General features: G+C 42.3%; 1 protein-coding gene across 1 annotated transcript in view; it reads right to left on the bottom strand.

Annotated features, from left to right (window-relative positions):
- The window catches only part of ATP13A3 (ATPase 13A3), a 143,039-nt gene that overhangs the window by 25,078 nt on the left and 102,983 nt on the right, over window positions 1-14,978 (bottom strand). Inside the window, exons 18-23 of the mRNA XM_044289425.1 lie at window positions 8,782-8,935; window positions 6,084-6,204; window positions 4,616-4,740; window positions 4,185-4,357; window positions 2,103-2,225; window positions 1,943-2,022 (exon numbers count right to left, since the gene is read on the bottom strand). Of these exons, the coding sequence (XP_044145360.1) occupies window positions 1,943-2,022; window positions 2,103-2,225; window positions 4,185-4,357; window positions 4,616-4,740; window positions 6,084-6,204; window positions 8,782-8,935 (776 nt within the window). The remainder of the gene's footprint in view (window positions 1-1,942; window positions 2,023-2,102; window positions 2,226-4,184; window positions 4,358-4,615; window positions 4,741-6,083; window positions 6,205-8,781; window positions 8,936-14,978) is intronic.

Below are 14,978 nucleotides of genomic sequence, written 5' to 3'. Positions count from 1 at the left end.
CCTGAGCTACTATTAAAATGTTGCTTTACCATATGAACATGTAGGCTGGAGATGTTCATCGACTTCTATGGGTGAGTTTTCTAGGCCTAATCTGTGACCCATAAAGGGGTCATTGTGTAGAGAGCGTAGTAGGTAAAGTATGACCATCTCACCTATTGTAAATTATGGATCCTGTGTCTATACACAAGTTTTATCAATCCTTATGGTCCTGCCTGTGATGATGATTAGATGACTGTAAGGGTTCAGCTTCACGGCGACATTTGTCACGCGTCATTTTATGTGGTTCATCAATGGTGTCACAATGAGACATGCTGTGATGTGAGTCATAAAAAAATTCAGACATGTTGGATTTTGTGTCGAAAGTTGCAGTCATTTGCTCTTATTGACTTTGATGCAAGTCACGTGTGACACGACTTCCCTGTGCTTTCACAGACAAATCACACGACAGCAAGTTGCAGACAAATCGCAAATTTTTGTGTTGTAAGACTTTTCTGCAACTTGCTCTCATGCGACATCACTCTATAGCTGACCCCAAAAAGTGATCTGTACAGAAGAGGAAGTGTAAGTTGACTGCGAGGCTCAGTGGCCGAAGTGAAAAATGCAGGACCTCAGGATTTATAAAAAAAAAAAAATACACATTTCCTACAAGTCTAAAGATTTACTATCTGTGTCTGCCTATGTTGCTGCTTTCAAAAAATGAGAGAATGGAGACGTTTAGAACAAACAAAATTAGTATGTTAGTATCTATTTTGCGGCATAATCGAATATAAATCATAGCATATGGCTTTGGTCTACTCTGTTTATTTCAATAGAAAGGAAACTCACAGTTTATTTTCCCTTTCATCTTTCTTGATAACACTTTACACAACACTAAAGTATGGAGGAGTTTGCAGGCAGATAAATAGCTGGAGCAGGCACGGTCATGTGAAACGCCGGGATTCCGGGACTGTTCTGGCACATCTCAGAAAATTACAGGATGCTACTAGAAAAACTGTTTGTACAGAGAACTGAAGCAAGGAGTAAGCTTAAAACTGTAAGGATGACGCCAATGTACATTTTTTTATTTTTTATCTCTGCATTTCAAAAGCCATAAAGTTTTTACATTTCCTTTAAAGCTAATGTTTTTTTTTTTTCTAGTTCATAGCTTTATTCTGTGGGTCAGTATGATTACACCAACACCAAAATTATATATATTTTTTCTACTTTTGCATAATTAAGAACCTTTTTAAAAGAAACAATTTGGTTTTGTGTCACCATACTCAACGTTTTTGTGGTGTGAGGGATTGTTGTTGTTTTTTTTGTGGGGCAAGTTGAAGTTTACAATTTTTAAGCATTTTTATTGTGTTTTGGGAACAAAAAACTGCAATTTTTAGCATTTTTTTTTTTAGCAATATTTATCACAGGGCCTAATAGGCATCCATACATGGTAGGTTTGGAGGGCACCCACTTGGCACACTGTGACATCATTGTGGGTAGGTCGACTGGATGAGAATGAGCCACCCACCTTCCCTCCTACCACTTAGATACCATGATCAGCATTTACCACATTATCTAATGTGTTAGACGAATGAGATCAGAGGTATCATGCCGGCCATTAAAGTGGGGAGCTAAAATACTGTGGGTTAACTACTATACAGCCTTAACATAATACGGTGGAGAGAAGAAATGGGGTTAATAAATTAAGTATACTGGTAAAGTTCTTCTTTTCAGGTATAAGCCCATGTTTTTTTAACATTTAAGTATTTATATAGATTTAAAAATAAAGATGGCTGATTTTATTTTTTTACACAAAGTGTTATAAATTTGTGCTAATTTATAGTTTTATTTCTACTTTTTTACATTTAACCTAACCCTATAAGGTTAATGAAAACATTTACCATATTTTAGTAAACCCTTTCAGGAAAGTGAATTGCAAAACACTGGGTGGTAAGATGGCACTTACTCTACATTCTGCAGCTCTTCCACCAGCTGTGTCTTTTGATCAGGTGCCATCCGTGCAAACACTGTACCATGTAATACCAACTAAAAAACAAAGCACTGGTGAGAAAGATAAGATAAGAGTAGAGCTGGTTAACAAACAGAAATTCGTTAATTTGTGTAACCTTTGGAAGCAGGTCCTGGAAGTGCTCCAAGATGACTGCAAAAGACTTTCCATTCATAGCAAAATGGTAATCAATTGCCTGATTTTCTTCAAGACTGTAATTTACTGACTTCATAGGAATAACCTGAGGAAAGTAGGAACATTACAATAAAATCCAGAAGCATTGAAGGCTACGGAGACTACTTTGAGCTGATTTTATTTCATGGAAATTATTTTGGTCTAAAAAATTTTTTTTTTCGTACACCAACAAATAACAGCCCTTTTGTCAGAATATCTACTCACGACAGTCAAACACAAGCCAAACTGCAAACCTACAAGACAGGGGGAGGAAGGGGTAGAACTTAGGCTGAGAAAGTGACAAAGGCAGGGACAGTTGTGAAGTAAGAGGCAGGGACAGTGGAAGGGAGAGTGAAAGCTGGGTGAACCCCTGGCATGAGCTTGGCTTCCATTAATGCCAATAAAGCACTAAATACATAAATTTGACTGCTGTGTTTGGTCAAAATGATGCCTGTACTATATATAAAAATTTATATACAGGTCCTTCTAAAAAAATTAGCATATTGTGATTTATCAGTACATTACAGAAAATAATAAACTTTATCACAATATGCTAATTTTTTTTGAAGGACGTGTGTGTGTGTGTGTGTGTGTGTGTGTGTGTGTGTGTGTGTGTATATATATATATATACATACACACACACAGTGCCATTTTGTGCGGAAAAAATACAGCGCTCTAGATTTTTCTTTTTTATTCAACCGCAATTTCTGTAACTTACCCCTAAGTCAATTATATGTTTGACCAAATATAGCAGTCAAATTTTTAAGTTGAGAATTTTGTGTGGCTCACGAACGAGGTTACAAATACCCAAATGGACCTTGGCAGCAAAAAGGTTCCCCACCCATGATCTATGGGTTAACCTGACTAAAAAGCCGTGACCAAACACACACAACACATGAAGGTAGGAATGGTACGCAGTGCTAATAAGGCTTCTTTTGATCGTTAAGATTGTCTGTCATGCTGTTCCGGCAGGGGAACAGCCTGCTGAATCCGTACTAACGTTTGCAGACAAGTGCTGACAGAAGTCCGCCCTGGCCCCATTCTATAACGGGGGACAGGCGGTCGCAGCACAGCAAACATACGTTCTGTGTTTTTTTTGTCCGGCCGCCTCTACGCATGTTTGCTGTGCTGTGGCTGCATCACCTGCCTGTCCCCATTATAGTGAATGGGGCCAGGGCGGACTACGTGTGCAAACGTTAATATGGATCCGGCAGGCTGTTCCAGCAGCCTGGGTGTGAAAGAAGCCCAACTATTAAAACTAGACAGTACTACCACAATAGTTAATGCTGGTCCCACATACAGTTAAAACCCAAAATAAAGTGCAAGTGCATAAAGTCATCATATACTAAAGATGATCCATTAAACATAGTGCATATAACATAATATAATGCCTAACAAAACTTACCCTGGCACGTTTAATTTCCTTTATTGGGGGTGACGTGCATCAGGGTCTGTCGTGCTATGGTAAGATTTGTGTTGGGTATATTATCATCTTATATACGCTATTTTTAATTGTCGGTCTTAATATATGATGGCTGTATATGCACCTGTACTTTATTTTGGGTGTTAACTCTAGGTGGGATCAGCATTAGCTATTGTTAATAGTTACTAGCATTGCTTATTATTCCTACCTTGCTGCATTGTGTACATTTGGTCTGGTCACTGCTTTGTAATGTGTTTTATCCATGGAGGTTTACAAAAGATGACATTTACATTATAACTGGGAGTGGTGCAAGTCCTTGTAAGTTTTGGCCTGCTTGGCTCCTGCAGCTTGCATGCCTTCCATTACACAGCAGACTCCAGAATGCAGGTCTCTAGCAAATCCATAAATCACCAGCTTCTCTGCATCTCCGGTTCGGAGCAATCTTTTAAGTAGATTTATGACCAATTATATAAAGACGTACAGTAAAGAAGTACTGTTGTTAAGTTCCCCAGCTGCTGAAAATGTGCAAAGTTATGTTTTACAAGTATCATTTTAAGATGTGGAAATAATATGCTATTATTCCCTCCAAGTGAAATATTTACCTCCTGGTTTATTGCATTCAAATTGCTCCTTAGCATGGTGTCTGCATAGTGCCAATTAATCTTGGCAGCTTGGCCATCTTTAGGAGGTAGTGCTTCAGCTACAATAACCTTATCATGAGGTAGAATCATTCCGCAGTCTCGAGCAACAGAAATTGCAGTTAACATGTTGTCTCCTATAAAACAAATCAGTGTAAGAATACATTGTGAGACATGAAAAAAAGCAAACAAAAAAAAAAACCACAATCCTCACTAATGGGGTGTGGCAGGAGCTGGGCCACAGCCCCCCGGAAAAATCAGTCAGGGGCTGTAGTATATCTCACCCCAGACGCATTGACCAGTGGTAGATGCACCTAATTAAATTAGGAACATCCTCTGGCAGTGCAGTGGGAATCAGAGACCAGCATAAAATGTCTACATATGCTTCGGCTCACCTGTGACCATGACCATACGGATATTAGCTTTGCGAAGGTCTTCAAGAACAGCTGGAGTTTCTGGTTTCAGTTTGTTTTGCATAATGATCAGACCCAAGAATGTCATGTTGTTTTCAATGGCATCTCTGCAATAAAGTACTGTATAGTTATGTGTTTCATATGGGTCACATGTAGTATTTTACAACAGTGCTTCCATTCTTACTATTGGTTTTGATCACCGAGTGTTGATTTCAGGAACCACTGTATGCAAACATTTCCACATGCACAGGACATGCAGTTTCCTTAAAATTTTTCCCAACCACTACTGACCCAGAGATCAGCCAACAGGGACAAAGCTGTAACACAGGGTATATTCCAAAACTAAAACACTACAGGTACTGTACTAGATTATAAGTTGATGTGTGTGCATGAGGAATAGCATTATATCTCACCATTACGCATTATGCACACGAACGTTGTTTGGTCCGCATCCGAGCCACAGTTTTTGCGGCTCGGATGCGGACCCATTCACTTCAATGGGGCTGCAAAAGATGCGGACAGCACTCCGTGTGCTGTCCGCATCCTTTGCCGTTTTGTGGTTTGCAAAAAAATATATAACCTGTCCTATTCTTGTCCGTTTTGTGGACAAGAATAGGCAGTTATATTAATAGCTGTCTGTACCTTCCGCAAATTGCGGAACACAGAGAGAAGCCATTCGTGTTTTGCGGACTGCAAAACACACAACGGTCGTGTGCATGTAGCCTTACTTGTACCCTGCATTTATCAGGAGCTCTACAAGCTCCATCTATAGTTGTCAGTTTTCCTTGAGCTAGTGGGTGGAGAAGAGCTGGTCTGTTGTCTCCCAGAGAGAACAGATTATGCTCCTCCATTATAAAGCTGTACTGTGCAGAGTAGTCGTGAATCTATTACAGGGGCAAGACAGCAGAAGCAGCCGTGTCTAGATCAGCGACCCACAGCTGCTACCCCTTCTCCCCTCCACACAAGAAATCTGATCTCTCAGGGTACAGACTCTTAGGGCAGAGATACCACTGGTGACGCCTGTACAGCTGCATAGGGAACCCTTATGTAAGAAAAGGGCACAAAGGTTGTCTTGCTCAAAATAACTGATAAGATGGAGGACTGCATAGAGAGTCAAAGTAAGGAGATCAAAGATGAGCATATCAATCTTGATAAATTAGCAGTTAAACCACAAAGGGCCCACATACTATTTTTGCACAGGAGCACTACTGTTTATAAGTGAATTTGTTAATCATTAGTTCCGGGGCAGGGGAGAAGAAATTGAGAAACAGGCATTTTCTGTAATATTACAAAGTTTGGTTATACATACTATTGATTAATAAAAAAAATAAAAAAAATAATGAAACTCAGTCTTAATTATAATTTACTGGTAACTATCAATACACAATTTAAAATATAAATACATTAGCCAAGATACATGGTGGTATAATGCTCTAGAAAGACTCCATACCTACTAATATTTTGTACTTTGTGCCATGCAATTTTGGCTTCTAATTTTCTGTGTGCAAGTGCAATGACACGGTATCCCTGCTTTGTGTAGTCCTCTAACACAGCTGCAAAGTCAGAAGGAACTGCAAAAAAAAAAAGTTAATTAAAATATGTAGCATATGTAAAATTGTATACTGATTTTAAAGATAGTAATCTTTTCCAAGGTTAAAAAAAAAAACTTTAAAAAATAAAATAAAAAGGAACCTGTCACCAGATTTTTTTAATTCTAAAACTACCTTCTGCAGTAGTCGCCGTGATCAGATGCCATTTCTATATATATATTTTTTTAGATTGACCCCCTCCATTTTGCTGCATTACCCCCACCCACTGTTCTGGCACAAAATATGAAAATGAGTTGCAAAGGTACAGGGAGTAGGGGGCCTCTGCTCTCCTCAGTGGGCAGCATCTTCTCCGTGGTAGTGACAATGTTCATTCACCGTGGACTGCTTCGCAGCAGGGAAGAATACAAGCTGTTCTCGCAAAGATGTACCAAATCTAAGAACTGCCTATAAAAGCAAGTATTTCCTGACCAACGCTATTCTGACCAAGTCAAGACGACGGCAGAAGAGAAGAGGAACCAAGGAATCGGGGCTCAGATTGTCAGTTCCTCTTCTCTTCTGCCTGTTGAATCTTCTTGTCTGGTCAAAATGACGTCGGACAGGAATTACTTGCTTCCATATGCTGTTCTCGTGAGATTTAGTAAGCTTTCAGAGAACAGCATGTCTTCTCCTTTGCTGTGATCAGGTCCAAAACAATAGGACAGCATTATAATCAAGACAGAACAGAGCAGGAGGCAATGCTGCAGCATAGGGAGGCCAATTTAAAAAAATAAAAATTAAATATGCCTACTTCAGATGGCATTTGAAGTAGGCATATTACAGAAGAAAATATTTGTTTTAGAATAAAGGTCCTCTTTAAACTACTATTGTGTATTTTGTCATCTAAGAAAACAAAAACAAAAACAAAAAAAAAAGCTGCCAGTCGATTTACATTTCAGTGTAACTCATTTAAAAAAACGTTCGACATATCAGTTTTTATTGGTATGGGTCTGGGTGCCAAAACAAACCACTGATTCCTAAAACGAGGAGATAAAAGTGCTGAAGATGAGTTGAATAGAATGTCTAAGACGAGACAGTGCTTTTTTTTTTTTTACTATTTCGCAAATAGTAGGGGTCTCAGCATCTGGAACCATACTGATCAAAACCTACAACGTCACTATAACATGTCAAAAGTTTTTTGAAATTACAGTTACCTTGTATCTCAAAAGACAGTAGAGACTTCTATACAGAACATGAGGGGAAAAAAAAGTAATCCAATCACCTATAGGAGCGCACATTTAGGGGTGGGAAAAAAAAAAAAAAAAAAATCGATTTGCAGTTGATAACCAAATGAAGAACATGAATAAAAGGAACATACTATTAATAATATTGCTACTGGAACATCTCTCTGGCACATCAGTATATTTAACAAACACCAAAAAATTATATAAAAAAAATATTTCTGCATTTGGAAGCAAAACCCGTCAGCTAATCGTGCATGAATATCCTCTGCTGTATGACGGATAGATACATTGTATCCTGAATGCAATCTCTATAGGACGCCTAGTCTCTTCACACCGCTCTAATATTTCTGTTACTGGAAAGCCAAGCAGAGCATTCAAAACGCCATTATATGTCACTGTGACGGACTGAACCGTCACTGGGGCTGCTGGAGAAGCCTGCAGGCCAGCCTCCTTCCTACAGACTATGGACCGAGAACTATGGAGACCCCCCTCAGACCTTTTGGGGCTACAAGGAGCTATGAACCCCGATTTATGTGTGTAATTTATATGCCACATATTACCTATGGCCCATTAAAAAGGCATGGTGTGGATTCAGCAACACAAAAAGGGTTAACTCTGCACTGAGACTCCCACTGATTGTGTTAGTGATGGGATTAAGATAGTTGATTATAATAGCAGCCGACTGGTAGAGGAGTAGATCACCATATGATACACTCAGGAGATAATCCCATCACATGTGTCTCCACTGTCCCTATTCATTCATTATGTTTGCATGCTCATTGTTAATTGCGTCACAGACAATGCCAGTGTGTTTGTTGAATAGGGTTAGTTTTTGTGTTTAAACTGTACAGGATTGGCTGCTATGTCATGTCCTCAGTTCCAAAACCAGGTCCACGGGGGTGGTACCCTTGTTGTAAAATGTGTATAAGTCAATGCTGTGTGTTCAACAAAGAGTTCCTGTTTTACATTCAACATAGAGCCTCGTTTAATGTGTATGGGGATTGCTATACGCTGTATACTCCCCTGGCTATAACTCCTAGCTCTTGTAAGAGCTGTTCCTGCTCTCTGGATTTAGGAGAGGTTCACCCACTGGAGCCCAGAGCCTTGTCGTAGGTCCAGGGTGGGTAGGAGACGGTGAGACCTCAACCAAGCTTCGGCGGTTCGTGGGGTCTGCAGTGCTTACAGTGTCAAGTGGAGTGCTTCGAGTCATCGGGAAGCACTAGGAGCATCCATCGACAGAGGTACCTGGTCGGGGTGCCAGGAGATCCGTTACAGTCACAAATACATCTACAACAGATTACTTAGATTCCTCCCCCAATGTGGCTTTATAATGGAATGAAACTTTTTGTTTTTTCCTAGAAAAGAATTAGAATTTTACCAGTTTCTGATCGGCAAAGGCTAGCTACCACTTCTGGGGCGCCCTTCACATAGGCATCCATGCGTTTTTCTCCTAATACTTTGGCAACCACTGCCATTCGCTGCAGAGCTGAAGAGAAAGGAAACTGCCGCACAATTCCAATTTCATATGAGGTCTGCAGGTGAAAGAGGGAATAAAATATTAAATATCGTTACCCAATATCACCAACACTAAAGCTCCAGTAAAGAGGTCACGTTGTACATTTCTGAAGTGGTGTCATTGCACGTGCCAATCCCCTTCCAGTTTCACACTCAGAACATGGAGTGTAAATTAAACTTTCAATTTATTAATACTTATGTTTTGCAAATGAACTAAATTAGATACTCCATAACCACTTGATTACAAAAAAAATTCTAACTTGTGTTCTATTCCTGTCCTTGGAAGTATCTGAGGTATTAGACAGAGTTAGGCTACATTCACACGTCAGTATTTTTCTATAATCCGAATTTCGGTCCGTTTTTTTGCGGATCCGTTGTTCCTGAAAATGTTTCCGTATGTCATCCGTTTTTTGCGGATCCGCAAAAAACGGAAACATGTATACATTTCAATAATCAAATAAAGTTGTTTGGATTTCTTTGAAAAAATAAATAAATTGCTATGTGTTTCCAGGAACGGATTCCGCAAAAAAACTGAAGACATACGGAATGACATCCGAATGTCTTCCGTTTTTTGCGGAACCATTGACTTTGCATTGTACCAGGATCCGATTTTTCAGGAACATAATAGGACGTTTTATATTTAAACGGACATGCGGAACGGAACAACGGAAACAGACAGCACACATTGTGCTGTCCGATTTTTTCCAGGACCCATTGAGAATGAATGGGTCCTGATCTGTTCCGCAAAAAACGGAACAGATCAGGAAAGAAAAAACGGACGTGTGAATGGACCCTTAATCTGTTAGTTCGGCCTCAGACATACAGTACAGACCAAAAGTTTGGACACACCTTCTCATTCAAAGAGTTTTCTTTATTTTCATGACTATGAAAATTGTAGATTCACACTGAAGGCATCAAAACTATGAATTAACACATGTGGAATTATATACATAACAAAAAAGTGTGAAAATATGCAATATTCTAGGTTCTTCAAAGTAGCCACCTTTTGCTTTGATTACTGCTTTGCACAATCCCACTTTTTCTTGCAACTGTATACCCATTTTTGAGAGAATAGACAGAGAATAGACTTCAGGAAGTACATCCTAGCTCAATGTAGAAAGTTAGGTGGAAGGATCTCTAGGATCTTTCCAGATTTTTCTGCTTGGTAATAGGTCGTAAAATAAACCTTTTTATTAGTTCTCTCCTCAAGCCTATGAAATGTGTGGTTACCATGTGGCCATTCAAGAAACATTATTAATGTTGATCTGTCCTCTCCGAAAGCTGAATGTTTTTACCATTAGGTCACCAGCCTCCCACTCATGCCTGTGGTTTTAACCATGTACGATCACAGTGCCTCATTGAAACAAAGTAGGAAACAGAGAGTGTAACCAGACCAATCCTTAACATTAACAAATGCTTAATGATACAGGACAGTTAACATCCTGGCTGCAGATGTGCAACGCACAGCGGTTTACCTGCATACTGCAACTTTACAAAAACTTGAGCCAGAATATAAAAAAAGTCAAAGTCCAGTGCACAAACATAAAAGATATACACATCCTGTTCTTTAATGTTGAAAACAGCAAATTGAGACTGGATCAAAAGAACTTCTTAATAAGTGGTTAATGAGCTGCCTGCAAAACATGACTATAATGGATGTGTTCACAAATTCAGGATTTGATGAGGACTTCTGTGTGGATCTTCAAATCCACTGGCATTCAGCATTCAATGTATGTGAAGGGGGGATTCCTAGCCATTCACATGTAGCAGAAAAACCTGCACAGAATAATGACAACACTGCGAACACAACGGATATGCGAATGTGGACAGCACACAAAGACTTCTATGTGCTCTCTGCATTCATATGTCCAATCTGCAAATGATAGAACGTCACGCAGAAGGTACCCGTAACTTCCGCCTGTGTGCGCGATCCCTCGTTCCCTTAGTAAGCCAGGGAACAGAAGCCCGTGGCTGCCTTCTCAGAAGGACTTATGCCTAAGGAACGGGGACAGGTTTGTTAACCCCCGACCTCTGTACGGCCCTCCCGGATGGGGCAAGTCTCCAGGCCGTGCGCGATGAACGCCAGCCGTAGCAGGAGCGGCTTCCACGCAATACCAAGGACAGGAAACAACAAACTGAAGCAGGTAAGGGGAGGGGGCCTTTTAAACCTGAGCTTCTACGTTGTTTCCTGTCCTGGGGAGGCGGGGACACCCTCCTGGAGTGCCGTTGTGGAGGTGCCAGGGAAAATATTTATAATAAAGTAATGTTTAAGTATTTTCATTTACCTAATTTCTGGAGAACCTCTTTAAGCTAGCTATTAGCGTTGAGCGAACCCGAACTGTAAAAGCTTTGCGAGTTGGGGTACCTGGACCCTAATCCCAACTTGGGTAAAAAAAAATAAAAAATTTGGGGGACCCAAGTGCCCGAACACCGAATTTGGGTTCCATTTCGGTGTTCGGGCATTTAATAAAGCTTTTGAAAGGCTGCAGGGCAGCCAATCAACAAGCTTTTAAGCTGTGGGCACTTAGAAGCCATCACAGCCATGCCTAGTAATGGCATGGCTGTGATCGGCTAATGCATCATTCTTCTATAAAAGCTGGATCACGTGCAGCACCGCCCATCAGCTCTGAGCAGTGCAGGGGCAGTAAGCAGGCAGCTGCAGCGAGGGAGAGTGTTAGGAATCTGGCCATTTGTTTTGTGGGTGACCTATAATGATTTTTTTGCACCATTTTTGTACCCCTGACACTTTATACGCGACAGCAAAATTAATAGTTAATTTGACTTAGTTCAGCCGGTGACATATACCCATTTTTGGTGTGAGATACACGTGCACTGCATATGTGACAGGGAGATTAATTAATGTAGGTAATCCATCTGTTAGTTCGGTGGGTGACATATTCCCATTTTCTGTCCGAGTTATACCTGCACTGCATACATGACACGGAAATTAATATAGTTAATCCGTCTGTTAGTTCGGTGGGTGACCTCAAAGAATGAGGAGAGCATCAAATAAGGGACGTGGCCCTGGTTGTGGTGCTGCTGGAGCTCCTGTTGCAGGGAGAGGACGTGGTCGATTTGTGCCAGCTACACGCCCAAATGAAACACCTTCCTCAGGTGCACGTAGGCGACAGGACATTCAGCGTTAATTTGTAGGCCTGAATACCGGTGTACGAATGGTGAGGCCAGAACAAGTAGAGGCGGTTGTAGTTTGGATGGCTGGTAGTGCCTCCAGTTCCTTCACATGGTCTCCCACGCGATCCCCTGCTGAAACAGCAGAGTTGGCACCTGCAGCCCATGGGCATCTGTCTTTCACCTCACCCCCTTGCAAATCAGCCAAGCAGTCTGAGCCCAAGTCATGCAGCAGTCTCTTATGCATTTTTAGGACTCTGCTATCGGGGTTTCCGTGGGCCATCCACCTAACCCTACCGCAGAAGTGTAAGAGATTGACTGCAACTCTTCACCCCTCTTTGGAGTAAGACAGTGGCACCTGCCACCCCACAAACAGAGGATGTGGCAGCAACACCGCCACCTCCACCACTGTCACCCAGCAAGTCCACACTGTCCCATGGAAGTGTTCAGCTGTCCCTCCCCCAAACAATGGAGAGAAAGGGGAAGTACTCCCTCCTCTTCCCCCTCCGCGATCCCTGGCCCTGAATGCCAGCATTTCAAAATTCCTGGCTTTTGAAATGCTGTCACTCTGTCTTGTGGAGACAGAGACTTTTAAAAACCTTATGGCGATGGCTGTCCCACAGTACGTGGTTCCCAGCTGCCACTACTTTTCCAGGCGAGCCATCCCTGCTCTGCACAACCAAGTGGCAGACAAAATCAGGTGTGCACTGCGCAACACCATCTGTGGAAAGGTCCACATAACTATTGATACGTGGACCAGTAAGCACGGGCAGTGACGTTATATCTCCCTAACTGCAAACTGGGTAAATGCAGTGGCACTGGGCCTGAGGCAGATAGCAGTTTGGCGCATGTCCTACCGCCAGCGAAGGTTGCAGGACATTTCTCGTTGCCTCCCCCTCTACTGCCTCCTCTTTCTGTCAGCGTAACACCTTCACCACCAACTTCTGCACAGTCATGGGGAAACGACATCAGGCTGTTTTGAAACTCATCTGTTTGGGGGAAAAACCCCACACTGCGCAGGAGCTGTGAACGGGCATGGAACAATAGACCGATGAGTGGTTGATGCCACTGAGCCTCAAGCCTGGCCTGGTGTTGTGCGATAACGGGCGAAATCTCGTAGCAGCTCTGGGGCTAGCCGGTTTGACACACATCCCTTGCCTGGCACGTGCTAAATTTGGTGGTGCAGAGGTTCCTGAAAAATGACCCTGATATGTCAGAGCTGCTGCAGAAAGTGTGGGCCATCTGTGTGCGCTTTCGGCGTTCTCACCCTGCTGCTGCTTGCCTGTCTGCGCTGCAGTGTAACTTCGGCCTTCCAGCTCACCGCCTCATATGTGACGTACCCACAAGGTGGAAATCCACCTTGCACATGCTGAAGAGACTGCGAGCAGCAGCAGGCGATAGCGGAGTTTCAGCTGCAGCACACACGTGCGAGTCGCTCTGCGGAACAGCACCACCAAGTGGGCCTCCATGCAGGACGTGTGTGCTGTGCTGTTTCGAGTACTCCACCAACATGGCCAGTGCCGATGACGCAGTCCTCAGCATTATTATCCCACTTCTACGTCTCCTTAAAAAACGCCTTGTGCGATGATGGAAGAGGTTGTGGCACAGGAGGAAGAAGAGGGATAATTTCCACGGTTATCAGGCCAGTCTTTCCCAAGTGGCTCGGAGGGCGGGTTCCTACATCAACAAAGGTCAGGTACACTGGGTGGCCACCATGCTGGATCCTCGCTACAACAACAACGTGCGGTCCTTAATAATGTCACTGCACATGGTCGTAAGATGGTCGTAATCACAAACAAGTGCAGCCGTCTGTCCATAGCCAATGTGGACAAGCTCGCGTTCATTAAAATGAACCAGGCATGGATCCCACAGGACTTGTCGGTACCTTGCTGAGTAGACTTGTATACTGGCCGCACCCAGCCATTGTTGCACTCTCTTTGCATTCTCTTTTCTATTTCCTAATGTTTTGGGGTTTTCCCCAATTTTTATTTTTATTTTTTTTTTATTTTTATTTTTATTTTTTTTAAATAAAAATAAAGTGTTGCCCACCTCCTCCTGGTCCACTTTGAACTCCACCTCCTAGTTTAAGATTATTATTTTTTAATTTTTCTATTCTGTTATTTTAAGTCATTTCCCGATGCACATTTGTTTTCAGGGCAACTGTCCTGCTCTTAGCCCCATTTTGCAGCCCTCTAGCCCTTACTACGACCATTTTACAGCCAAGTTCAGGTCCCCATTGACTTCAATTGGGTTCAGGTTCCGAACCCGAACTCTAAGGCTACTTTCACACTTGCGGCAGTGTGATCCGGCGGGCAGTTCCGTCGTCGGAACTGGCCGCCGGATCCGCCGATCTGCCGCTGACAAAGCATTTGTGAGACGGATCCGGATGCGGATCCGTCTCACAAATGCATTGCAAGGACGGATCCGTCTCTCCGCTTGTCATGCGGACAGACGGATCCGTCTTGTACATTTTTCACATTTTTGCCGATCTGCGCATGCGCATGCCGGAACGACGGATCCGGCATTCCGGTATTCTGAATGCCGGATCCGGCGCTAATACATTCCTATGGGAAAAAATGCCGGATCCGGCATTCAGGCAAGTATTCAGTTTTTTTGGCCGGAGAGAAAACCGTAGCATGCTGCGGTTTTCTCTTTTGCCTGATCAGTCAAAACGACTGAACTGAAGACATCCTGATGCAAACTGAACGGATTACTCTCCATTCAGAATGCATGGGGATAAAACTGATCAGTTTTTTTCCGGTATAGAGCTCCTGTGACGGAACTCTATGCCGGAAAAGAAAAACGCAAGTGTGAAAGTACCCTAACCCGAAGTTCGGCCAAACCCGGCGAATCCGAACATCCACGGGTCCGCTCATCCTTACTAGTTATACATAAAATATTCTTCTTCGAGTGACAGTTTATTTAGACAGT

Source organism: Bufo gargarizans, chromosome 4, assembly GCF_014858855.1.
Source record: "Bufo gargarizans isolate SCDJY-AF-19 chromosome 4, ASM1485885v1, whole genome shotgun sequence".
NCBI classification, from domain to species: Eukaryota; Metazoa; Chordata; class Amphibia; order Anura; family Bufonidae; genus Bufo; species Bufo gargarizans.
This window is presented reverse-complemented; position numbering and strand designations above follow the sequence as displayed.